The following is a 27,181-nucleotide window of genomic DNA, read 5'->3' as shown; positions in this document are numbered from 1 at the left end:
GACGTTTGGGAGAGCCTTCTCTGTAACTGGATTTCCCTGTAAATGCCCAGCTTGGTGGAATGACACTCAGTCATTTAGATGCTACTGAAGATCAGGAAATAGTACGAAAAGTGCTTGTAATCTCACTTTGAAGCAGTGGTTCTCAGCCGAGGACAATTAGGCCACTTTCATTTTTATTAGTGATAAACTGACATGCATAATTCATTCTAAAAGAAGACAAATTTAAGGCTTGGGCATCCTCAGCAAGGACTACTAGAGTGACTAAGTCAGTCACCCTGGGAAAGGGAAGAATTTATATAAACTGTCATGACAAAGCATTTCTCTCACTGAGCATCATGAAAGGTGATTTTTTTTTTGATTCATAATTTAAGATTCAAGTGAAAACTGTAATTTTCATATAAACATTACATCTATTTTGACAGAATCTAAAGCCCTAACATTTAATATTTGTTTTTAAAGGGCAAACCTTCCATTATCCATCTCCTTACCTTTCAAGACAGTCTCATCATCATGAGCTTATTTTATACCAACAAACTGTCACTGAGGTTCTCTAACCCCCCAACTACTGTGCCTTTTATTTTTGCTTCCTCTGCCATCTTGATGTTTCTAAAATGCTTTGAAGTTGAAACTACCAAAGTTGCAGAAACTGAATTTAAGGCAAACAGCTATGCAGAAAGCCTAACATTTCTCCTCTGAGTTTTTACTGCATAGATTATGGCTTTGGCTATTCAAAGGCATCCCCACCCCTGCCAACTCCCTTCCCCATGGGATGGTTCTCAACTATACCGGCACACTTGGGAGGTACTGCGGATTAGGTCACAAGAATTTTTTGGTTTCCCAGTGCATATAAGAGTCATGCTTATACTACACTGTAGTCTATTAATTATGTCTTTAAAAATGTACATACTTTAAGTAAAAATACCTTAAATAAGAATACTTATTGCTAAAAAATACTAATCATCATCTGAGCAAGTCACAGTAGTAACGTCTAAGATCACAGATTGCCATAAGAAATAAAAGAATGAAACAGTTTGACATGGAATTACCAAAACGCAACACAGAGACACAAAGAGAGCAAATGCTGTTGGAAAAATGGTGCCAGCAGACTTGCTGGTAACAAGGTTGCCACAAACCTTTGATTTGTTTTAAACAGCATGGTATCTGCAAAGCATAATACATCGAGGTATGCCTGCAGTAAGCAACTTCCACATCACTATTTGGTTTTTACAGCCAAAAGAACCATTGTACAGGCAGTGGTTCCTCCACTCAGAACCACCAGGATAAGAAAGCAGTGTACATATGCAGGGGCACTGGCTAAGCTGGTGTCAGCCCACCGGGCTCCAGAACCATGGTTTGCTAGGTTTCCCCAAGAGAACTGGGGTGACTGCGTACCGTTTCAGCCCATGCCAAGTTTTGTGGTAGGGGGATAAAAGATCTTGGGAGACTGTACTGGCCACATATGGGGCCTTGCAAAAACATATGCCTAGTAAGTTTTATTCTATAGAAGAGGCCATTGGGAAGATTCTGAAATTCCAGAATCACAATATGTATCAACTCTCAAACCCAAGACCTGAACTACCCCCAGAGTGGGGCTCCATTCTTACCTTTGTCCTGAGCAACTCGAGCTCATCCTCTTCCATAGCTCCGGGAGGCCAAGCCCTTTCCACCAAGCCTACCCAAAGTGGTTACTCAAAGGCCTTGGTATCTTCAAGGCCTTGGTAAACCAAAGGGACCAAGAAGGCGGGCTCCTCCAGTAGCAGAGAGAACCGCAAAAGGAGTGCTGCTTGCTAGGGGAAGGTGAGGTCCATGAATTTCCTTCCCCAGAACAGGCCATGACAAGGCTTTGCTGGATGCTTGCAGACCTTTTGCAGGGATTACTGAAGACAGCAGATGAGGAAAAGCATGCAGGAAGGATGCGTTTACCTAGAAGTGCATCACCGTGTCTGGCTCTTAGAGAAATGAAACTAAGGAACTTCCAAAGAGCTTCACCCTTTCCAGCTCTACAACCTCCTGACCAAATCATACAGCATCCTCTAAGAAGAAAGGGTGCTGAGAGGGAAACCTAAGACCCCTGAGGACATCTGTAGCTGAAAGGAATCCTTTTAGGATGTGGCACATTTGGCTAGATAATTCAATCTGTTCAAGTCCATCAGCCAACTGTACTCATTGGCCATTTCCATCTCACCAGCAGACATAGCTCAGGGAACCCCCACTGGTGTTGCTCCACTCACCAGGACTGGCCGCATCTCACAGAAAACCAGGAGGGAAGCCAGCTCAATGTCTTCACTGTACCCGTTCTTCAGAGGAACAGATCTAAATCCTACAGATTGGAAAAACAACACAAAAGCAAGCATTAATGTCAGACCTTTGCTTTCTTGGAATACCCAGGGATCACATGCCCAGTTCAAGAAGCAGAGAGGTCAGTGGCTCATGGTGGGGGCTGACTTTGTGAGAGCCAGAGGTCTCACCCCGATGGTCAGGGAGAGAGGCTGCAGAACACAGCCTTGACTGATGGGTCCATACAGAGAAATGAAGGTAAAAATATCTGCCATCTAGAAATGAAAATGATTGACTCAGAAGAAATTAAAACCTACAGATCATTGCACATGGAATTTAGAGTGACTACAGCTGTGCTTCAATTCCTTAAATACTTCTGAGGCCAAAAGACTCAAAGGAGTAATGAATGCCCACATCCATTTCCTCCACTGAGCCCTTTACAAAGCTTAGAACAGGCGGGTGTGTTTTGTCTTTTAAAGATTTCCAGTGGCAGGAAGTCTTCTGTCCCTTGGCAGTTCATAGCAGTATTGATCATCTTTCTCTAAAAGCCATCCCCTATTTACAGTTAGGACCTGTGCCTGATGGTCATTTGAATGTTTCTTTTTATTTAGCAGAGGGTTGAGGTGGGCCTGAATTCCCTCCCTCCCTATTAAGTAACGTTTAAGGCAACACATCTCAAAGGTTGGTTTGTATGCTTGTTTTGACTAAGTTGTATAACTAAATACACAGTAGAAATGAAAGTCTTGCTCCCACCCACTCATAACCTCTTATTCCAGAAGGAACCACTGTTGATAGTATTTTTCCAAGATAGTGTGTGCATATGTCTGTTTCCCTTAAAAATCACAAAGGACAGTACCCTGACCAGCAATTCTGAACCGTACAGTTTCCACTTCACACTATACTGTAAGCATTCACTCTATGGCCCTAGATACACATGAAGGCTTTTCTCTAATTGAACCACAGTTGATGTACAATATCATGTTAGCTTCAGGTGTACTACCTAGTGATTTGGCATTTGGGTACATTATGAAATGATCACTGCAGTAAGTTACCATCTGTCCCCATACAAAGTCATTACAGTATTGTTGACCATAGTCCTTACCCTGTTATGTTACATCCCTGAGGCTTACTTATTTTATAACTGGAGATTTGTACTTAGAAAGCTTTTCATTTGCATTGCTTGTCCCGGAGAATCAGTAGATACAATGCCCAGATTAGGGCATTTGCCTATTTCCTCTGTGCCTTCCACCACTCGGGTTCTGGCTTGTTCAATGGTTATTCTTATTTCTCTTAATTTATTGCCTTTGAATTCATATCTTTTAAATCTCTCACTTTCCACTGGTTCTCATGAGGAAATTGGTGTGCTTACATAACCCGACAGCTTCTCTCCCTTTACCTCCCCTAATCTGGGAAAATGGTATTATCATTTCTACATCAACATGGTGTGTAATACTTGCGTTCCATTTTGTAACTGTAATTCTCCCACAAAGGGAGGCTTAGTTATATTTTTCTGGTATTTATACAGCAAAGCTAAAAGAAAATGACAAGGAACAGTTGTACACCCACAGCCTAGATCTGAAACCCCTAACTTCTTACTATACTTATCACATTTAGCGACCCACTAATCTATCATATGTGTGTGTGACATTTACTTCACATTTCAAAGTGAGATGGAGACATCTGTATACTTCCCCCTTATGTCAGCATGCATCTCATTAACTGGAGCTCAATATTTGCTCACAGTGTCCCTTTTCCGATATAAAATTTACACACACTGTGAAATGCGTGAGTTTTTAAAAATGTCCCGTGTTCACCACCATCTAACTGAACTTTTCCATCGATATTTTAGCTGGCTAAGTTTGTCTTCTGTACTCTTCCATATGAGCTCACGGGACTGTGCAAGTCTGAACACATCCATCCTGTGATTTTACACTTGAGTGACAGTATGAGTGGGTGCAAACCTCCCAGGTCACAGTCTTTTCCCTGGAGGATTTTGGGGACACTGCTCTCCTTGAATTCTGCTGTAGAGAAGTTTTCTGACTTACTTACCCCTTATAAGTGTCAGGAACTGTGTGATGTGAATCACCTGTGCATCCTATAATGCAGATTCTGACTCCAGAGATCTGGGATGGGGCCTGAGACTGCATCTCTAATGAGCTGGTCTGGGGACAGTGGGGAGGAAAGCAGTCTAGGCGTCGATTGACTATCAGAACGTACTGAAACGCTGAGTGCATGGCGGTGTTCGAGGAGGCTGCTAGGCAGCCCGTGCACTCCTGTGACATGGTTGTGAGAGAAACGGTACTGCCTGACACCTGGTGCGTGCCCCCAAAATTGGAGAAGTGAGCTCTGTCCCCTTGGCTGTATGTCTCCAGTTCCATGTACCTCCTTTCACTGCCCGAGTCTCATTTGTAGGAGCAGCCCTTTCATGTATATTACAAACAGGGCTGAAAGGTGTTTGCCAATTTCACTAAAAGTAGTTTGATTCTGGGTTTATTCTTGCTGGTTTCAGTTGTGTCACAGACCAAAGGGACCTAGAGACATCTTTTGGGGTAGGATCAGTATTGTGGCTTATTAGGAGTAGGGGAGGCCTTGAGGGAGGCCTGCAGAGTAGGAAGAACATGGGGTTTGAAGTCAGACCTTCCAGAGTTTGCATCCCAGCTCTGGTCCGACAGGTGTGTGACCTAGAGCAAGTTCATTAACATCTCTAGGCCTCAGAGTGCTCCTATTTAAAAAGCGGAGATGATTAAAACCTCTTTCACAAGATTGCCGGGGGGATTAAAAGAGGCAGAGTTTAAGGCACCTAACACAATAAAAGCTGTTTGCCTTCTTTCCTGCCCAGATGGCTTAAAAGCTTAACTGCCTCCCGTGATAACAATGGGCGGAGTTTAAGTTCGAGTTCAGAGGCCCCCATCCTTATGCACAAAGGTATATTGTTCATTCTCACGCCTTCCCTGAGTGTGAATGTGCTGTGCCAGTAGCTGAAAGGGAAGGAGAAGCCTTACTGGGAGAATCTCACAGCTGGGGGGAGTGTTCTATTTTTTTTTTTAATCATCCTTGAGATGGTCTTTGTTCTTTGAATCTCTAAGCTAAGTCATAGCATTTTCTAGATGAATCTGCAGTTTAGTAGCTGGTCAGGGAGGTTCATCCACTGACCTCCCTGTGAGCAGTGGTAGGGGCTCCCAGGCGCACATCCCTCACCCCTGAAGACACGGTTCAGAGGGCAAAACCGCCAAGTGGCTAGTCTGTGCAGGATGAGCCCCAGGGAGGGCGGCACAGTTACACAGAAGGAAATCTGCCCTGAGCCTCAGTCATCTGGCTGACCTCAAAGAGGCAAGTTGCACAATGAGGTACTGTGGCTAAATTGCTGGGTGTCACACAGCTCCCAGTTGGGGCGAGTTAACCGAGAGGGTTGGCAGACGTCAGGCCTCTGGGACTTAGAGTCTTTGCAATTATTATTAATTACTATTATTATTATTAATAACTAGGAAGATTGGTATTTCCAAAGTGCTGAAAATAATCAGACCGTTGAAACATTTCTCAAGTTCTTGTTTAATCTACTCATTTTACTTAGGAATTTGTTTGTTTATTCACAGATAAGACAGGCAACCTAGGTCTTGCTCAGTTTTCCTCAAGTGCCACCTGGGGAGCTGGCTAAACATGCAGATTCCTGGGCCGCACCCCAGACTGGCTGAATGAGAACACCCTGGGGTGGGCCCAGGAACTTGTATTTTGGAACCGGAGGCCCCCCCACACATCTGTTGGACAAATACCCAGTGGTAGAAATGATCAGACTTTATGATACAAAGAAAGGTGGAACATATCAGATATTCCCTCAAGTTCTACCTTTAGAAAAAATTTTCAAAAAATACTGGGAAACTTTTTCCAAACAATATCAAGAGAAAAGACTATATAAATCACTAAAAATGATCCTTGGAAAGTAGGGGAAGAGTGACTCATGACTAATCCAGAAGGATCTCTGATAAAGTGTCTCAGGAATACAGGACCCTTCTTGGAGCTTGAAGCAGTTTTGAATCAAGGCAGAAGTCAACCAGCCATCCCTCTTTCACAGGGGAGGAGGGTGAGGTTCTGACAACCTGAGTGACTGGTCCGGTCCACTGTCCCCTAGTCACCCTGAAGACTGCAGCTCCGGGTCACCCCTTCCCCCTAGAGCACCTAGCCCTGCTGCACAAAGACAAACAGCTTCTCACCTTTCAAAACAAAATCCAGCTACAGGGCCAGGTGGACCATCAACTATGAATGCAATTTTGGATGCAGACGCCCGACTGTGACCAGCCTAGCATCTCATCCCGCCACCTTCCCAGGCCCCTGCGCCAGCTCACAGAAACTCCCAGGAGATGAGCTGTCCAAGCCACCCATGACTGACTAAAAAGCCAAGAAAGATGCTTTTTCATTCTTTCTAAAGCCAGCAGCACAGACCAGAAACAATGCTAGCCCATACTGTATGTGATCATTACAACGTCTTACCTGATTTGATTCCTTTAATGGGGTAAGTGGCATGAGCCAGGAAGTTGGGATCACTGAACATGTCTTCCTCGTAAACCACAAAGCGCAGAAATGCGAGGTTCGGGTCATAGATTTCAAACGTCACCTTCTCCTGGGTTGCAGCCCAAACAGGGCTTAGGCCGTTGTCATCTGGAAGGAGATCCAAGTTCATTTAGAGGCCCCACTTGTCCTGCCTGCACTTGGTTAAACTGTCTCTACTTCCATCGGCTTTGAATCTCCTTAGCAACCGTGTAAATACACATCTATATCAAGATTTAAGAAATAATTTTTGTCCAGTCGTGTTACAGGCCTGGCTCTCAGGAAGCAGAGGGGAGGAGACCACCTCCCCTTCATGGGTCTCCCATCTCTGCTGGCGAGGAGGTAGAAAGGAGGGGCGGTGGACTGCAGAGCAGGAACCGGTTGGTTTGAAAGAGAAAAGAGAAGTCATGGGAACCACACCCCTCCACTGATGAGGGAGGAGGGCGAGGCTCTCCACAGAGGTAACAGACTCTGAAGCTGTTGGGGAAACCAGCCTCAGAGAGCAAGGTAAACTTTCTCCCACCACCAAGGCCAGTTTCACTGGTCAGCAGGTGAGGTGTTCATTGGGCTGCCTTTTACCAGGGCCAGGGACCCCAGGCCTTAAAAGGCCCACAATTCATGGTTTCTTCCTGGCTTCAAGTGGCAGAACAAGCATTTCTCTGGGCCTCCCTGCCCATTGTGGGATAAGATCACCTGGGTTAGGCTGCAGGCTTTCAGTCAGGTCAGCCATATCCTCGCTGTGTCTCTATTGCATAGCCTTAGACTCACAGATAAGTAGGTGGGGGCAGCTGCACAGAGGGGCCACTCCAGTGTCATGGTGCAGGGAGCGGGAGCCTTGTCCAGGCCTCCCAATGGGTTGCAGGCAGAGAGACACAGTGGTGGGTCCCAGTGCAACTCTCTAATCACTTTGTTTCCCTTCCCTGACCTGCCCAGACACACAAGTGTGTGACAGAGTCCCCAACGACTAACGTCCCCAACACGTGATTCATGGCATCTGAAGTTTAAGTGAAACAAGGCAACTTACTCACAACTGTTGTTTTGAACTTGTTGTTGTCATATTCAGCTCCGCAGATTTCCACCTCCACAAAGGGACATGCAATACTTCGTCCAGTTTTGGGGAGATGGCGAGCCCCGAGAACCTAGGACACCAAAGACAAGTGTTGGAATCCTCCTGGCTCCATCTGGGGCAGAGCTAACGAGGTCGGCAGGGATGGTCCAGCATGGAGCTCCATTTGGGTTCTCATTTCTTCCTTGGAGAAGTGACACCTCCCCCACCACAGTGGACACCCCCACAGCTTCCCTTCCGTGGATGAGGAATTGGGGGCGGGGAGTCAGGGAGGTTTCCAACAGCTATTGAAGATAAGCCAGGGTCAAACCCCCCGGGCCATCACACTCTACAGGAAGACCTCACCTGAGCACAGAAACGCATCCCCCCAGGCCTGGGTGGGCACTACAGAGACAGGGTTCATTCACTCAATTTCCCAGCTCCTCCCAGGAAGGAAGGGGGAAGAACGTGGAATTCTGTTGGTTGCTGGCCTTTTTTTTTTTTTTAAGACATTTGGTTACATATGCTTCAGTTTTTCCTCCTTAATCTTAAGAGAAATAAATGCAACTCATTTCTCCACCTTGCCTAGTTTCCAAAACAGGAAAAAACAAAATCAAAGGGACAACATTCTTTGAAAGTTGGATGGATTTTAAAAAGCTTTCACCACCTAAAACTGGCCATTGTGGGGATGAACGCTCTCCTCCATAGAGACCAAATGGCCATTTCCCATGGGGTTTATTTCCCTCTTTTCTGGCCACAGGCTGACCTCACAGAGACCCTGTTGAAGCCAGCAAGAGATGGCTTCATTCCTCACCCCTGCGGACAAAAGGGAAGGTGACCAAGACAGAAATGGGAAGACACCCCTCTCTTCCCTCTTCCCCTGGAATGGCCCTGCGATGCACTGTCCTTAAGATCCTGAACACTGTGTTGGTTCGAACAAGGGGACAGGGATCCCTAGGCTGGCTGTCCCACCAGTGAGGGAGGAAGGGGAGCTGGCCTCACCTTGACTGTCAGCGTCATCAGGATCTTCCTCTGGGACTCGGGCGGCATGGGGTCATACTTCTCTGTCCTCATGCTCTCGGGCTGCAGGACGTAGCCCGTCCGCCCATTGAGGGAAAACAGGGCGTGATTCAACTGCATGTACTTATCTGGGAAGGAAAGGAAACTGCCGCTGGAAGTCAGGCATGAAACGGGACCGCAAGGTGCTGGCTGGGGAGTGATTGATACCTTTTTCCAAAAATAATTTGTTAAAACAGGTATCTGACCTGAAAATACCGCTTTAAAGAAATCCATTAAAAACCCATGTTACTGGAAGAAAAGGAAGACCTAAAAAAAAAAAAAAAAAGACTGGCAACACCTCTCCAGATATGACAAGAAACCCAGAACATACTCAAAGCTAATAATTTCCACATAGAACAAAAGTTCCATAAAAGTTGATAGGCTGTAGAAAGAGAAATCATTTTAACTCAAATGAGAGGTAAATAGGGGCATAAATTTAACCTATTAAGAGATCTGATAAATGAGTGCCCATCTGATAAATGAGACCCCATTACAAAAACTAGGTAATAAGAATGAACAATAAGAATGAAGGCAGGGATTCTCAGGCACAGGGAGGAACCTGGCTAAAGGCAGGGGTCCCTGAAGAGACCTGATGTATTCAGGGAAGGGTGAGGACTTCAGTGCGTGGAAGGAGTGGCTGGAGACAGGAAAACTCGAGCTGAGTCAGAGAAGGGTTTCCAGCAGTGGGGGTGGCACGTCACGTCTTTGCTGTGATTTGGTATCTCTGGTGGCGCCTGGAGAGCTAGTTTGACAGAAGGAAACTGCAGTATCCCCAAGGGAGCAGGGTCAGGAAGGGGGCCCAAAATATGATGGAGGCGGTGGGAAGGAGCAGAGAAGGCCTCCTTAAAATGACATAGAAGAGCACAAGGAGGCCATTGTAGTACGGGAAGAGTGCCTCGCCTGCCTCGCCTGCCTCGCCTGCCTCGCCTGCCACCTACCACTGAGCTGTTCCCTCTCCCTAGCTACCTTAGTTTCCCCACACTCACCTTTATCTCCCCAGCTCAGGGAGTCAGCTGGGTTCTTAGTTCCTCAACCTGTGTTGTAGCCTGGAAACTAGTTGTTTCAGCTAGGGAAGTTACATCTGATCTCTGTCACTACATCTCAGCTGGAAGGAGAAATCAAATTCCTTCCTTCCTCCCTCCCTCCCTTTCTGTCAGAATGGCCATCATTCAAAAGCCCACAAATGATAAATGCTGTGGAGAAAAGAGTGGGAATGTAATTTGGTGCATCCGTTATGGAAAACAGTATGGAGATTCCTCAAAGGACTAAAAATAGACTTACCATATGATCCAGCAATCCCACTCCTGGGCAAATATCCAGAGGGAACCTTAATTCAGAAAGACACACGCACCCCAATGTTCATAGCAGCACTATTTACAGTAGCCAAGACATGGAAACAGCCTAAATGTCCATTGACAGATGACCAGATAAAGACGTTGTAGTGTACTTGTATAATGGACTATTACTCAGCCATAAAGAAAAAAATAAAACGATGCCATCTGCAGCAACATGGATGGACCTGGAGAATGTCATTCTAAGTGAAGTAAGCGAGAAAGAAACAAAAATACCATATGATATCACACATACGTGGAACCAAAAAGAAAAAAGAAAATTATTTACAAAACAGAAACAGACTCCCAGCCATAGAAAAAAACTTACGGTTACCAGAGGTGGGGAAGAGGGTGGGAAGGGATAAATTGGAAGCTTGAGATTTACACATACTAATATATATAAAATAGATGGACAATAAGTACACTGTACAGCACAGGGAACTGTATTATATCTCGTAGTAACTTATGGTGAAAAAGAATATGAAAAGTATATGCATGTTCATGTATGACTGAAGCATTGTGCTGAACACCAGAAACTGACACATTGTAAACTGTCTATACTTCAATAAGTATATATATATATATATATATATATACATATACACAAAAAATACTATATATATATATATATATATACACAAAAAATATATTTACAAAAACATACTAAATGTTAACAGTGGTTGTCCCCAGGTTGTGATTTTTGCTTCCATTTCTTTTATACTATGTATTATCCATGCATCATAATTTATAATTAAGAAACAGTAAGTGAATTTTATTTTTATTGAGTTTTTTTCCACCCAAGTAAAAGAATTTTTTTCTTCACCTTCCTTTCCTCTCCGGGATTGAACCCAGGGCCTCCTGAATGCTGGGCTGGCACTCTACCACTGAGCTATTCCCCCTCTCTAGCTACCTTGAGTTCCCCACACTCCCCTTTATCTCCCCAACTCAGTGAGTAGCTGGGTTCCTGGTTCCTCAGCCTGTGCTGTAGTCTGGAAACGCTCTCAAAGCAGACAGGTGGGGTAATCCCAGAGCTTGCTTTGTTGTTTCTCATCTGTCCAGGATCACTGTCCCTCACTGTGTGGTGTCCCGTGTCTCAAGAACCATTCTTTCATACATTAGTCTACCTATGCTTATGAAATTTCCGTAAAGGTCTGAATGTACTTAGGAGGCTGATTTCCCCAACGCTTCTCTGGCCTTCATAGGCACTGATTCACTCTTAGGAAAAGGGTTGCAACTCATTCATCCGTTTTGCTTAATCACATGATCAAAAGTGGAAGAAAGTTTGGTGAGTGCATAATTCAGGCCACATTTTCCCTTGCAGTAATGCCACATAGAGTGGAACAACCACACGTTCGGTTGTGAGGTTGTAAGTCAGCTCATGGACACTGAGGTATAACTGACTGTAAAACACTACTTCACTTCTTCCCCCTTGACTATAAGGGTTATCACTAGTCATAAAGTTAATTCAGGTCTTTAGGAAAAACGCGTCATTTCAGTGATGTCCTTCACACAGATCACTTTCCAGTGTAACTAAGATGTGGCTCAAGGAAATCTATTCATTTGGAATTGTGGCTCCCACTCTGAAACTAATTCATTGCACTGACTAATGTAGAGGAATGATAAACATCAGGCCCTGCAGACACTAGTCGTTCTTGCTAAAGTCAAATCATGTTTTTGTCTGCACGTTTACTACTTCGGCAGAACTCTGATCCTACTTAAATGGGGCATATGCTAATAGTAATACATCCATGAGAAGTGAAACTGTTCCAGCATTAACTCATGACCTGCTTTTCAGAACGCTCCAGATTTGTTCCAGTGTACCTTCCTGCAATCTGCTCCACCAAAACCAGTCTACCTTGCAGACACACCCTGTACTTTCCCGTCTATATTTAAAGGCTCCCTGATGGCCCTTAATATTTTGTCTTTACATCTGGCAAAGATACAACATTTAGACTATAAGCAGATGTTTTGATCAGCAAGAACAGACATAGGAGACAACAGAGTAAGAGCCACAAGGTACTGAGGAAAGAACTAACAATGCAGGTTTCTGTGACCTAAACTATCATTCAAGAGTGAGGAGAAAGAAATTCTGGGAAAATTGTAATGGAAGATAACTTCTAAAATCTCTTACAATCACTCCATGAAAACAAAGTTACTAGAATAACAAAACCAAAATCCACAAATAAGATCTACCAATATATATATATATATATACACATATATATATATACACACACACACATACACACATACCTACACACTAGGTGATATCTTGACAAATATGAGTGGGCCAAACCACCAAATCGACATGCCCTGCTCAACATCAACAAATATCTGAGGAGATGAGATATCAGATGAGCTTGAGAAAAGGGAAACCAAAAAGAGGCAACAGGCACTCAAGAGAACAGCTCAAACTAGGAAAGGTTTTGCATGTTCTAATTATGAGGTCAGGGAGCTGGGAAACAAGGCAAGGTAAGATCTGAAAGGGCTGAAATTGAAGTTCCCTTTTAGGACAAAAATGCCACAATGAGAAGAAACTGGTCCAGAGAATCTGACTTGAGCAAGAGATGGGTAATAGGGAGCAGAAGGAGGAAGGGAGAAGAGGGGAGAGAAAGCCTGTGCAAGAGAGCTCGCGTGAGAGCCAGCAAGACCATGCAGTGAAAACAGCACAGACCAGGAATTCTCAGACTAGGAGACCGTATTTTGGAAGACTTCATGACAATAACCTAAGAGGGACTGCTAGAGGCAGGAAGCTAAAAAAAGTTATTTCAATTCACTGACCCCCTAAAAGTTCAGGAAAATTAATTTAGCGTAAGAATGATCAACAGAAAATGACTAGTTGAATCTCATAGAAAATTAAAGTAAGAAAAAACAGTAAGGCGCAGAATAACATTCCTCCAGTGAAAGAAAAGACATGCCCATAAAATAGACGAACACCAGAAAGCCTAATTCTTCAAAGTGAGCCAAAAGAACAGGTTTGGAACTACAGAGCCCAGAGCAACATTAGGATTTAGAATAATCACGGTTGTGGTGATAACTTGGAACAAAATTAGAAACAAACAAAAGTTCATGTTAGAAATAAACAGAACAACAACAAAAAAATCCTTTAAGAAAGATGGAAACCGAAAAAGGAAATTTTAAGATTCAAAAAGAAAGAAAGAGGTTTCTTTCTCTGCTTTCAGCTAGGATATAGAAAGCTGCAAAGAAAGTCACTCCACCTAAACAAACAAAAAAACCAGTCTGCGATGTCTGGCCGCAGTGGGTCCTTCCTCCTTTCCTCCCTCCCTCCCTCCTTTCCTTCCTTCCTCCCTCCCTCCCTCCCTTCTCTCCCCACCCAATTTATTGGCCACAATCACCCCCCCTTTACCTGCGGTCTGGAAATTGAGTGCCACCATCTGGGCGCCGCACAGCCAGAGGCGGAAGGGGTCGTAATTGGAGGAGTCCACCCTCTGTCCCTTGGGGTAGACGCGGGTCAGGCCCTTTTGATTGTATTTCAAGAGATCATTAGGTTTCTGTCGGACAACACAGTCAGCCTTCGTCTCCACGAAAGAGCGGATTTCTCGGAAGTCGGGGTTTTCTGAACACACAGAAGGAACAGTCATTTATTCTGGGTCTCCCACATTTTCTTAATGCCTGGTGCACAGGCTGGATGCATGAGTCATAAAATGAAACCCACTCTTGGGCAAGACATAAGAGTGGTTATGATGGTATTGCCGTGATTGGGTCTGCTACGGGCTCTTGCCCTCCGGGGTCCCAGGTATTAAAAGGGAGCCCAGTGTTCCCACAGCCTTTTAGTCTCGGATTATCGTAATTATCTTCTTGATTAAAACCACCGACAGCCCTGTTCAAAAAAACCACATAAGTGGTACAGTTACAGAAGGGGTAGGGTGCAGGATGGCCTCAGGGGTCAGCAGGGAGGAGATCTGAGGAGTGGAAGATGCAGACAGGGGATGTGGCGTCCTCCCCAGAGGTGTTGTAGACACAAGATGGGGAAATCCAACATCCTGGTGGAGGGAGAAAGAAGCTTCACTCCTTCCCATCCAGCTGTGCTGAGACAGCCCTAAACACACCTGCCTCAACACAATTCTGAGCTTTGACATCTTTCCCTGCACATTGAGGTACCCAGGGACCAGCCTCCCAGTGCCCACTAACTCTGGGGTTTAGTACTGTTTCTCTTGTCCTCGTCCCTGGACTTACAGATTCCTGGGGTCAGAGATAGGAGTTGCTCTAAAGAGGGAAGAAAATATGAACGGGACCATTATTAGATCAAAGAACGTGCTACTCTGGAGAATTTGGTAGAAGATCTGTTCTTGACTCCTTCCAGGGGAGGCTGTGTCGTGGCCCCCAAAGACACCCAGGTCCTGAGCTCTGGAACCTGTGACTACATTCTTTCCTTATACAGCAAAGGGATGTCACAATTGAGTCAATGGAAGGGCTTGAAATGGGGAGATGCTCTGGGCCCTAAATGAAACCAAAAAGTCCTTATACTGGGGAAGTAAGTGGGGGATGTGAGTACAATGTGACCACGAAGGCAGAGATCAGAGTGACGGGGCCACCAGCCTAGAAACGCCAGCAGCTTCAAGAGTCTTCTCCTCCTCTGGAGGGAGTAGGGCCCTGCTGACACCTAGATTTCAGCTCAGAGATACTGATTCTGAGCTTCTGGCCCTGGGACTGTGAGAGAACAAATACATGTTGTTTCAGCCCCCACGTCTGTAGGGACCTGCTACAACAGCAGGAAAATGAATCCACCCTGTAAGAGGGTTTTCCTTCAGAAGAAACGAAAAGGGCCTGTTCCACCAGCATCCTCGCCGAGGACAGACTGACTCCAGGGACCATCTCACTCTGCCCTCTGACAACGCCAGACTCAGACAGAACCAAGAGTTTTCCCTGAGGCTGGGAGGCAGAGGCCTGGGGGTGGGGGTGCGTACCCAGGTTGTCCTTGGTCTTGCTGGTGGGTTTGCAGTAGACGACCAGGTCCGAGAGCTCGATGGCGATGGACTGGTTCTTCTCCCAGTACTTCATGTTGTTCTCCTGGGGGGGCCATGCAGCTTCAGTCTCAGCCCTCAAGCCGCCACCAAAGAATCCCACCCTCCCAGCTCACCTGGTGGGCGATTCCTCCTCTGGGTCCCCTTTCTCCTCTTGGCCCTCCTGCACGCTTGGAGCTTCAGTGCAGTGCACAGTCTTCCTTTCCCCGGCCCCTCCACTCCCTTTCCTTCCTCTTACTGCCGAGATGCTGGGCTAAGCTCTCACCACCCAGGATTCTAGCTCAGCCTCTGGCCCCAGCGCTTGAGAATATGAGGGAACGAGGGCTCCTCTTTGTCACCGTCCCTCTCTCCTTCACTCTCTGCTCTCGGCCTCCTGCCCTGTCCCTGCCCCTAACACTGCCACGCTGTGACAGTTCATCACATTCTAGTTCTCCAGGCCCACGACCTCTCTAGACCATCGCATCCTTGTCATCACTCGCTCTCCCCTTCAGTGTGCATAGTTCACTACGAAGGGCTCTCCAAGGCCCAAGCCACACACCATGGACTTGGGAGCCATCCCCCCCCTCGGAGGACCCACAGTCAAATCTACCTTCAAGTAAGGATGAGCTGCTCACTCCACTCCAAACCAGGCAACCCTTTCAAGCCAAATTCTGACGCATCCTCCCGTTGGCTGTTGGCCGAGAGGGGGGACCCATGAGACAGTACCATATGCAGATGGTAACATCCACCACTTGGGGGCATCGCACGCTAAGTGCTTGATGGATATTGTCCAAGCCCACACATCCCTGTGAGGTAGAATCTACTGAAGTTACCTCCATTTTACAAAGAAATTGCAGCTCCACAGCAGGCCAGTGCCAAGACGAGATGCTTAACCAATCAGCATCCCCCATGTTACCACCTTGCTTTGTCCCTGGTCAGCCGCCAGGGACTGGGGAAGACTTCTCTGAAATGCCCGAGTTCACATCCCTGGGAGTTCACATCCCGGATCCCACTGAGCCACAGCAACGACCTCCTGGCTCCTCCGCCTGCAGCCTGCACCCTCCCTCCTCTGTGGGTCCATCAGGTCCCCTTTCCTTCTGGCTCCACCCAAATCACTCCTTCTCCAGGGTGCCTTTCTGCATAACTCCATCCAGGACTAGGAAAGAGATGCTGTTTTCCCCAAACCTTCCAGAGTGTTCGCTGCCTTATCCGGTCTCAGCTCTGCACCATCCCTTACCCGACCGCCCTGTTGGTGCTCCTCAGCACAAGTGCCAGGCCTGTGTCCCCACTGAGACACTATGGTCCCTTGGGAGCAGGACCCTGCAGGAAGCAAGTCCTCAGGTGACAAGTGCTGATGTGGTGACAGGGGTGCCACAGTGGTTACAACAGTGGGAACTGGACTCAGGTGCAGGTTTGAAAGCTGGTCCCACTGGGCAAGTCATCTAGGCTCTCTGCACCTCAACTGTACAATGAGGCCAATGTGAGTAATCACCTCCTGGAGCCATCATGAGAATTAAACAAGGAGCCCGGCCTGTGGCAAACAAGGAGTGGCTACAAGGATTGCCCCAGAAACACCTCCCCAGGCCAAGGACAAGAATGTCCACTCTTTAAACAAGCAAGTGAGGGCACCCGTTTCCTCCTGAAAAAATTCATTCACCCTAAGCGCTGACAAAAACCCTAGGGCCCGAGTGGACCCTGGCAATGACCGGCAAACAAGCGTTTTATGTGCATTCGGAGGCGAACACAGCACAAGGGCAGTTTTCAATGTGACTATAAGCCTCCGAAATCTGCCCTAGTTCATGTATGCGCACCAACTGTCACTAGCCCTTCTCACACTCCCTACATGTCCCTGGGTCCAAAGCAAGCCATAGCAGTAAGGCTCGAAGGGCTCGGGTGGGCAGGACAGGCACAGAGCAAGAGGCAGAGAAGATGTCAGCCAGACCGTCTACAGCCAGATGCTGTCAGGAAAACTGAAGCCTTGTCTGTGCTCCAACCTCAGCTGTTTGCTCCCAATCCTTATGTCAACTTGGCTTTGTCTCTTGGTGTACAGTTTTCACAATGGGCTTTTTGGGAAGAGGAAACCCTAGCAACAAGGCAGCTCACCTCTAATGACAACAGAACTTCTTGAAATGACGGTGGGGTGGGACATGCCACCACCCCCGGGTCACAGTGTGGCCCTCTGGCCTCATAAAGCACAGGCTATGGGGCATTCATTTCTTTTCTTCAACCTCAGCAGAAAACATCAGTTCAGGATGCAATACTAGCTGCTCCTTCAAAACTGTCTAACAGTTACTCCCCAGACCTGTAGACCTCGCCCACAAGGCCATCTCAGAATTTGACATCACAGCCAACATCCTTGGTCAGGCTTTGGAAACTCACTAACTAGGTGTCTCTTCACGACTGGCCTTTCAGCATCGACTGAAGGAAGCCGGAGGTAATGTAAAATTGCGAGCCTGGAACAGGTTCTTAGAGCCTTGGTGAGGAGCTCCCGGTGGTGAGCGGAAAGCCTGTCTCATGCTGGTTTCCCAGGGCAGGGTGAGTCCGCCTTCCTTGTTCCCACATGACGACCATGTGATGATTAAATACCATGGTGACCTGAGCCCTTGCCCTGAGTCTGGTACGTTCCACACATTGGCTCAGTTCATCTCACTTCATCTTATGAGTTACATAGGCATTTGGTCCATTTGACTGACAAGAAAACTGAGGCCCAGAGAAGGGTGGTTACCTGCCCAGGGTCCAGCCCTGCCAAGATGCAAACGCCAACAGGCCTAATTCTAAACCTCCTATTCTTCCCTAGAAGCTTGCCCTTCTCAAAAGACCTCCAGCCAAACACTAATGCTCCATTTAGGACAAACCCTCAAAGCTCGTTCCCATCGAGAGTGGAAGTTCCCCTACAAGAATACAGGAGCTGGTCCAGTCAGTCACAGTCTCCCCAGGGCCCTTCCCGGGCCATGGAGGCGAGCTCAGTGAATCCTGCCTGGAAGAATCCAGGCTACTTTGAACCATATTTAGAAACAAGAAAACATTCAAAGTGAGGAAGGCAACATTTTCCCATTAAGATACACGGAGCCAGATAGGCCCCTACCACGAGTGTCACTGCCCACACACTGAGCCTTCCAAGGTTCAAACTAGACCCAGCTCCCCAGGCAGATCACTAATCTCTTCCTCTCCATGGTGCACCTATCGTCCAAACCCACCTCATCTCCCCCCTGAACTCTATGTGGCCGCTGGGCCTGCTTCTCCTGCGGCCCAGACCCATCCCAGCCTCCTCAGAGCGCCAGAAGCCTAAGAAGTCCAGGCCCACCTGAGCCCAGGTGAGCAAAAGGCTTACCTTGGTGTCTATCTTCCAGGTGATCTCCCGGATGCTCTGAAACCACTCAAACAGCTCCTCCACGCTGTCCGTGGCAAACTCTACTGGAGGATCGCCCTGCTTCTTGGGGTCCAAGGTGAACACAAAAGACTTCTGGTTTCTCCCCTGTGAGGATTTTACTTTGGGAGAGGATAACAAAAGTCCTGGTTAGCCTGTTAGAAGGCTGTCAAGACCAGACTTCCACTGCCCCAGGCCACTTCTCTTAATGAACCCAACCCAACCGCCACTGCTGTAACCAAGGGCAGCGTGGTCTGGGACATTTACCTTTGATCAGGCAGCGGGCCACAGCTTAACCCCACTACCTGTGAGTGTGACCTTATTTGGAAGCTGGGTCTGGGCACATGTACTTCAGGATCGCAGGATGAGATCATCCGTGCATTTAGAGTGGACCCTAAATCTAAGAACCAGTGTCCTTATCAGAGAAAGGAGAGCATAATCTGAGGCAGGGACACAGGCGAGTCAGCCAGTGAAGATGGAGCAGAGATTGGAGTGATCAGCCTAAGCCAAGGGTCAGCAGCAGCCCCGAGAAGCTAGGCCTGGAACAGATTCTCTGTGCAGAGAAACTATTTTCCAGGTAAGAAAATAAAGGCTATGAGAGGAGAAATAATCTGGCAAATAATAGGGTTAGCTGAGATCTCTGGGCTCTTATATGCCAGGCACCACTCTAAGCAGATTATACACACTGTATCTTAGTTAATCCTAATCACAGCTTTTAGGGGATGCAAGTCCTGTTATGCCCATTTTACAGGACAGGAAACAGAGACTTGTGGAGGCAGAAGAACCCACGGAAGGTCACAAAGGTAGCAGCGGTGCAGCTGAGGCTCAAATCAGACCTGACACCAAACTCCCTCTTCAGAACCCTGAGCCACGTGTGTGCTTTGCAGATTCGGTGCAGGATGATACCAAGAGCAACAGAAGTGAGGGCACTGGCCCCGAGTACATCAGACCCCGCCTATTAACTCCCAGAGGGAGCTCAGGCAGGTCACCACGGGGCTGGGTGTTCTCATCTGTTAACTGCAACCAAGGATCCCTCTCCCACCTGCCAAGGCAAACGGACTGATGGACTGCAGGGCGGGTGGAAACCTCCTTCAGACACGTGGGCTGCTCGTGTCCAACAAAAGCAGCTCGGGCTACTTGTCCAGAAAGTCTCCCTTCAATGCCTTTAAGCCTTTCATCTGGAAGCTTCTATACGCCCATTTAAAAGGCCCAAGAAGCCCCATGCAAATCAATACCCACCCCCGCCACCGCCACCGCCACTACTGTTGAGGCTGTGCATGTCCTCCTTTCCCCAGGTCCCGAGGGGAGGCCAGGTTTCCTGGCGCCCAGCTGAGCCACCAGGAAGCTGCAGCTCTGAGAGGGGAAATGACAGGCCTACGGTCTGGCAGCAACTGAGAGGCAGAGCTGGGCTTAGAACTGGACACACCAAGTCTGCCCTCCATCACAGCCCGGCCAACAGCTCAGCACCTCCTAGAAAAGCAAGGGAAAACCCCAGCACACCCCTGACATGCTTACTGTGTGTGCGCCAGACTCTGTGATAGCACCGCACACAAATCTACGGCAGAGCAATCAAGACATAAGATTGCATGCAGATCAGTGACCAGCCTGGCCCACACTCAGTTTTAGCATCTAAGTCAAGGCTAGAGGACCCAGGGACAGCTGCCTCCCTGCCTGGGGCCGTTCTGAGGACATGCAGTCGGAGATTCGGGTGGGAATCAGGGCTGAGACCACGTGTGTACCTACCAACATTATAGGTGTTCAGATCCAGTATTCCTCTGCAAAGAGACCCTAAGGGATTGTCTTCAATAATCTGTGAAGAAACAAGACATAACTCACGTGAGTCTTACCGAGAATAATAAAAAGATAACCAATTTCCAAAGCACACCGTTTAGCAGAGACACTGCCTGTGGAACTGTTTAAAATGCATTTTCGTTACAGGCTACGTCCACGGGGAGAGAGCTAAATAATGAAGCATGTTGCTGGTGGGGACCCAGCAGCGAGCAGGTGCCGGCAGGTTCAGCATTTCATTTTCCAATCTGTAAAAATGTGCCCTGTGAATTCTAGAACAGATTTTGAAGCATTTCCGCGGATCTGGTTTCAAAAAACATCCTAGACCCTTTCTTCTGGTCTTGTTATGAAATGAGACTGTCTGGCCTCCCTTTAAAGCTCAGCTGAAGAACCTTCTGTAGCTCCCTGTGTCCTACGGGAGCAACACTATGTATGCTCCGAAATCTGGCCTCGAGGTTTCCTGGACCCTGGTCAGCCTTCCAGCTCTTCCTCCCGCTGCACATTGGAACCATCCCAGGTCCAGGTAAAATGAGGATTATCTCGGTCTCAGGAAAGCGGCCAGAACTGTGCATCTGCCCACTGTTTGCACTGCCCCACTCCTCCACCAGGCTAATGCTAACTGTATGGGTGAGGGCAACAAGGGACAGACACAGCAAGAGGGGTCACGTCTCTGCCTCGGGTCGAGCACGATGAACAAAACCACGTTCCCACCACCACACCTTTGCTTAGGCTGGGCCTCCCTACTGCTGATCTCTTGCTGTTAGAATCTGACTTATTTAACACCCAAACGCCCCATTCCTCCATGCAGCCCTCCCAGATTGCCCCAGCTCCCTAAGAAGAAGGTCTAGGATTGCAGCATTAGTGCACTGCTGTCATACTGAAAGTAGCTGCTCTTTGAGCCTTCACAGCAAGAGGCAGTGGGGGACAGTGTCACCGGGAGGGCCTCAAGTCACCTTCCACTTGGGCCGGCTTGCTGACTCACCCTAAGCACGTTCTGGATGTCTGGCTGGGTAAACTAAATGTGTTTCATTTGTAAGCCGCTTTAAGCAAAGGACAAATTCCCCATTTGGCCATTTTCCCTCCAGAGAGAATTCTCCTGCATATGCAAAGCCTTCCAGCCCAGCACAACCTGATTGAAACATGACTGGCCTGTCACAGTGACTTTCACCCACAACAACTCAGGGGACAGTCCCAATTTCCCCGTCACTCTGTTGTCCCTGTTGTGGAGCTTGGTGGGGACCACACAGCATTGCGGGTAAGATTTGTCCACTAGGATGGCGCAGTGGACCCCTCAGAGTAGATCAGCAAGTCCCTCCCTGTGACAAATGATGGAGACTCACCTGCTTTTCCAGCTCCTCCACATCAGCTGTCGAAATGTCCTCGACGTAATTGGACGGGAAGTACTGCTGGATTCTGGTTCCGTAGTCTCCTTTCCACCTATGTGGACATGGGGGCATCAGAGGGCCGCGGGAGAGTGGGGTGCATCATCATTACTGCTCATCAGCTCCCAGCTGCTGGGGTGGCGGAGGGTGGTGAGTGGCCAAGTGGGAGGAGGTGGCCATTCATTAGCTGTGACCACAGAGCATAGCAAAAGGATCCCTGCTTTTTTTTAATCAGCTGTGAGTACTGGGGTCATGTCCTCCCCTTACCATGATCCTAGTGTTTGGCTGAAGCCACCAAGAGTCAAAAGTTTCCCTGCTTGGTTGGGAGGGTATAACTCAAATGGCAGAGTACATGCTCAGGATGCACAAGGTCCTGGGTTCGATCCCCAGTACCTCCTCTAAAAATAAATAAATGTAATTACCTCCTCCCCTCAAATAAATAAAAATAAAAAGTTCCCCTGCTTTAAGTGAACATCAGAAGCCATACAAGATGAAAGCTCTGCTCTAGAGCAGGCCTCACCCCCTTTTAAGGAGGGCTGTGAATTTAGAGACAAGGACCGGATATGGAAGGTTCTGGGGCAAGAGAGCCTGGATTCAAAGTCCAGCTCTACCACCACCTACATTAAGTGCTCTGTGCCTCAGACACTCCATCCATTAGTGGGGACAGTCCCAGGCTCCTCTCAGAGGATTTCACTGGGACTGTATGAGCTAACACATGCTGCGAGCTCTGAGTAGTGCCTGGTACATACTAAGTGCTCAACAGTGGTAGTTCTTGTTCTTCAGCTGAAACAGTGCCCCCTGACATTCCTACTGGTAGCAGCACTAGTAACACGAGTAATCAGTCTATGTCTGTGTCTTGACTCAGTCTAACTGGTGGCACCCACAAGGTGCTCCCCCAAGTCCAGAGCCTGGACACGCGGGCTCCTCCTTCTAGCCCCTCTTCTGGGCCTCTTTCTGCAGCCAAGGGCTCTTTTCAGAATGCACCTCCGACCCCACCATACTGACCGCTCCCAAGGCCTTCAAAATCAAGCCTGGATTGTTTAGTCTGGCAGTCAGAGCCCGGCATGCGCTGATCCAGGGAGTCTTGGACCTCAACTCCTGCCTCTGTGACTGGAACCTGACTTTCATTCTAGACCACCTGCGGCACCCTCTCCCCATGTAGCTCTGCCATGCTGCCTGGCTTCTATGCCTTAGTCCAGGCCTTTCATAGCCAGCTTGCTCCTACTAACCATTTAAGGCTCAGCTGGGGCATTCCTCTTCCAGGGAGCCTTCCCTGACTGAGTACTTTTCCTCTGTGCTCCTCAGCATCTGTCTCCACAGCTGTCAGAGCAGTCCGCATCTTATGTTTAACTTACAGTCATACATCTGTCTTCCCCTCTATGTGAGACCCTTCTCAGTCTTAATCAAATCTGTACTCGGGGGCACTTAACTAATGTTTATGGACCTGAATAAGCAGAGTGAGGACTGACTGTCCCACAGCCTGGTGGAAACATAGAACTACCACTGGGAGCCCATTTCACACTCTTTTCATCTTCATTTCTCCAGACCCATCTCCAGCAGAGTCTGACTGTATTTAGAGTGACTGTATGGACCATTTGCCTAGAACTGAGTGGTTTATACCTGTGGTCCAGGTGTGATAGTTAACATTGCATCTCCTTCACTCTCAAATGCATCTTAGTTTGAATCAAAATTATCCCCAGTTTGGAAGGATGCAAAAAAAAATGCGGTCCAAGGCAGGCAGTGGCACTACTGTCACCAGACAGAGAATAAAAAAATGAGAGGACCTCAGCTGGGCATAAGGTTTACCCAGAGTGCCTCACTAAAGGCACTTATGCCAGTCTCTTAATTCATCTCGAGACAAGATCCTCTGGGGATCCAGGTAAGAATGGGGTTGGAAAGAGGAGGTTTTCCAAATTAAAAACATACACACATACACAAAACTTTGAAAACCTCTGGCTCTAACACATGAGTGAGGTAAAGTGTGAGTTCTTGAGTTTAGAAGACTCAAATCTCCAGCCTGCTGCGTGGCCCTTGACAAATTACTGCACTTCTCTGTGTCTCGGTGTCCTCATCTGTAAAATGCAGGTATGAACAGAACCTACCTTATAGGGTCATTATGTGGGTTAAATGAATTATTTCAAATGAAGTGCTTAAATCAGTGCTTACATTGCTCCATGTGAGCTGCTATTCAGCTTTCTAAGTCAGGTCCAGCTATCTTGCGAGGGGAAGAAATGCCAGTTTTGTGAGGTGCTTGAGGCTCTGCCAGTGCTCATGGTTATGAACAAGTCCTTACTGCTCTAAGGTAGGAATCATGCCATGAAACCACGTGCTGAGGGACCTAAGGATGGGCAATTTTTCCTCTCAGGTGAAAAAGGGGAAGAGGTAACTCAACCCTCACACACCTAGGTGCCTTTAGCCTAAAAATGTACCCTCTTCAATCCAAGATGGGGCCACTGCACAGGACACAGGACTAAGCAATGGCATAGGAATTTGAATTTAAAATAATGCAAAGGCTGGCATAATGGGAAGAGCCTGTGTCATGTAGAAGCCGGACCCTGGAAAGCCTCATTCACTGCATCTATAGAGTGGGGATAATCACAGTCCAAACTCTGCAGGGTTGTAATAAGGATTTGATTAGATAATGTATGAAAGCAATAAGCATAGTGCTTGGCACACAGTAAGACCTCAAGAAATGGCAGCTGCTACTGTCATTAAAATGATACATAATATGATGTGATGGTATAATAAATGATATAATAACTATTATTGCTGTTTATCCACTTTTCCAAACAGAGCCTGCATGAAGTCACCTTCCAAGAGAAAGTTTGACAGGTCAGAGCCAGCCCAGAGCAGCAGATAAGAGGGTCAGAGCTCAACCAGCACTCGAGTCTCACCACCAAAAAGAGACAGGTCAAGTTCATCTACCCAGGGGCCCAGCCCGCCTCAGTCTTACCAGCCCCCGGGCTCCTTGGAGACGTTGTGAATGAGGGCGCCACGGCAGAAGCTCAGCTCATCGCTGCGTTTGGCTTTGTAGTCATACAGAGCTTTCACGGTTCTCTGAGGCTTTCAAGGAAAACAAGAAGGAAAAGGTCAGGCCAGGCAACATGAGCAGAGGGAGGCGGCTGCATTTTCTGGCACATTTTTGGTTCTTCTCAGTAGAGAGAGAGGCTTTAGCCTGAGGTTACAGTGCCATCTGCTGGTGAAGGGCTGGCATTGCGAGTGAGGGAGCCGGGGAGTGGGGATGGGGACTGGGCTCTGTCAGAGCCTAGGATTTTCTCAACAAATAAAGGATATTTCATACTAAGCCACGATCGCCACCTCTGAAGTTCTCAGTGCCCACGTTCAACAGCCTCCCAGAAGTTCAAGCTCATCACCATCTCTGGCCATCCTCAAGCCTCACCAGTAACTTCCCCTAGGCCAGTGGTCCCCTAACTAGACTCCTGCAGGACACCGACACTGTGCAAGACTAACTGAGGCACTCGTCCATGAGATTCATTAAAAGATGGTCTCTGCACTGGCAGAAACAAGACAGAACTTTAGGACAAAGTTTCTCTTCAGTGAATCTGCTTTAATGCTGGCTATTTGCCAGGCATGAATGCATGGAAAAGTGAACCATCACACAGCAAGCAAATATGAATAGGGAAACCTCTGAAACTGTCAACCTGTTTAGATCACCAGCTCCCCCCCCCCCCGCCCACTCAAGGAAATGAGAAGAGGGGTTTTTACAAGTCCATTAAACTGCTCCTCAAAGCATGGGGCCTCAGACATGTGGGTTCAAATCCTCACTCTGCTCCTTACTAACTATATAATCTTGAGGCCCTCTCAGCCTCAGTTTCCCCATCTGTGAAATGGGAACTAAAACATTATATACTTCACAGGGCTGTTGAGTCTATTAAATGAAATAATGCACGTAATGATAAAAATTATGCACAGGCTGGTATGCAGAAAAAATGAGGTCCAAGGCAGGTATCCCACTGGCATTTCTTAAGTGCTTACTAGAGTCAAAACCCTGTTCTAGGCCTTTTGTCTATAATAGTATCTCCTTTAATCCTCACAACAACCCTAACAGGTAGTAGTAGTATGTCCATTTTACAAATGAGGACATTGAGGTACAGAGACATGAAGTACCTTTGCCCAAAGTCAACTAACTGGTAAGTGGCTGAGCGCAGAAAGAATCAATTAATGGGCGTTACTGCGATAGTTCGTGACATTTCCCTAAGAAGCAGTCTAGGTTCTACAAGCTTTGCCATGGGAACCTCCAACCAGAGGCTAATCAGAGCTTTTGCCCTTGACTCCTCATCCCCACCTGCAAACAGAGCCGTTTCTACCTGTACATCCTGCTTCAAGAGTGGACACAAGGTCCAGAGCCACATCTTTCTCCATGAGATGCCACAGGGCATTCCAGACTTCACAGCCATGAGGAATGTACATCCAGGGCAGTGGGGATGCCATAGAATGGCTTCCACACAGAGCCTGACAGATGGCAGGAGAGAGCCTCATGTCAGGTCCCTCAGGAACTAGAGAAATGAGCCACCCATGGGATGGCCAAGTAGGCCTGAAGCACAGCAAAGTGGCTAAGAGCACATGCCTGGGAACATCCAAATCCCAGCTCCACACCTTCTTTAGCAATTATTCAACCTCTATGTACCTCAGTTTCCTCATCTGTACAATGGGCATAGAAATGGTACCTAGCACATGGGGCTGTTATGAGGACCAACCAAGTGCTGAGAACCATGCTTGCTGTGCAGCTGTCACTATGTTAGCAATTATTACTGATCTAATCACTCCTGTTCTGAGAACTCATCCAAAGACATAAAGCGAAAGATACCAAGCCTCACACGTGAAGAAGCTCATTTTAGTGTTAACTTGAAGAGCAAAGGCTAGAAACAACTAAATGGCCATTGCTGGGGACATAGCTAAACGGGCACAGTCACCTAGAATATTCTACAGCATTAAAAACATTCTTTTTTTCACGTTACACTTCCAATCCATGTACTTCATGTAAATTACTTGGCCTACCACTTTCAACAAAAATGGTCATTAAGAAGTTCTAGGGGGGTGGAGGGTGCGAAGGGATAGACTGAGATTTCAAAATTGTAGAATAGATAAACAAGACTACACTGTATAGCACAGGGAAATATACACAAAATGTTATGATAAATCACAGAGAAAAAAATGTGACAATGAGTGTGTATATGTCCATGAATGACTGAAAAATTGGGCTGAACACTGGAATTTGACACAACATTGTAAAATGATTATAAATCAATAAAAAATGTTAAAAAAAAAAAAAAGAAGTTCTGCAATGGAGAAACTCACCCACAGCCAAGCAGCAAGTGAACAAAGCAAAATAAAATTGGCAGGTGCTGGTGGTGACTATACAGTACATCTCCAGGTGGACAAAGACCAGAAGGGACAGAACACCC

General features: G+C 47.3%; 1 protein-coding gene and 1 long non-coding RNA gene across 5 annotated transcripts in view; one reads left to right on the top strand and one right to left on the bottom strand.

Moving 5' to 3' along the window:
- PLCG2 (phospholipase C gamma 2) overlaps positions 1 to 27,181 on the bottom strand; it is a 139,441-nt gene that overhangs the window by 14,657 nt on the left and 97,603 nt on the right. The window contains exons 22-31 of one of the 3 annotated variants that reach the window (XM_072967808.1): positions 24,709 to 24,818; positions 21,714 to 21,810; positions 20,329 to 20,395; positions 18,550 to 18,707; positions 15,183 to 15,285; positions 13,622 to 13,831; positions 8,867 to 9,012; positions 7,844 to 7,958; positions 6,763 to 6,930; positions 2,232 to 2,320 (exon numbers count right to left, since the gene is read on the bottom strand). In XM_072967808.1, coding sequence (XP_072823909.1) covers positions 2,232 to 2,320; positions 6,763 to 6,930; positions 7,844 to 7,958; positions 8,867 to 9,012; positions 13,622 to 13,831; positions 15,183 to 15,285; positions 18,550 to 18,707; positions 20,329 to 20,395; positions 21,714 to 21,810; positions 24,709 to 24,818 — 1,263 coding nt within the window. The other 2 variants (XM_072967810.1, XM_072967809.1) reach the window with 2 other exon arrangements.
- Positions 15,207 to 25,435, top strand: LOC140698200 (uncharacterized). Of its 2 annotated transcripts, XR_012075827.1 has the most exons (4): positions 15,207 to 17,652; positions 18,569 to 18,664; positions 19,337 to 19,505; positions 19,881 to 20,481. It is a non-coding gene; the product is annotated as an uncharacterized lncRNA (long non-coding RNA). The 2 variants fall into 2 exon arrangements; XR_012075828.1 differs by lacking the exons at positions 19,337 to 19,505; positions 19,881 to 20,481 and adding an exon at positions 24,549 to 25,435.

This window comes from Vicugna pacos, chromosome 9 (assembly GCF_048564905.1).
Source record: "Vicugna pacos chromosome 9, VicPac4, whole genome shotgun sequence".
NCBI classification, from domain to species: domain Eukaryota; kingdom Metazoa; phylum Chordata; class Mammalia; order Artiodactyla; family Camelidae; genus Vicugna; species Vicugna pacos.
The sequence above is the reverse complement of the archived record's forward strand: the minus strand, read 5'-3'. Positions and strand labels throughout refer to the sequence as shown.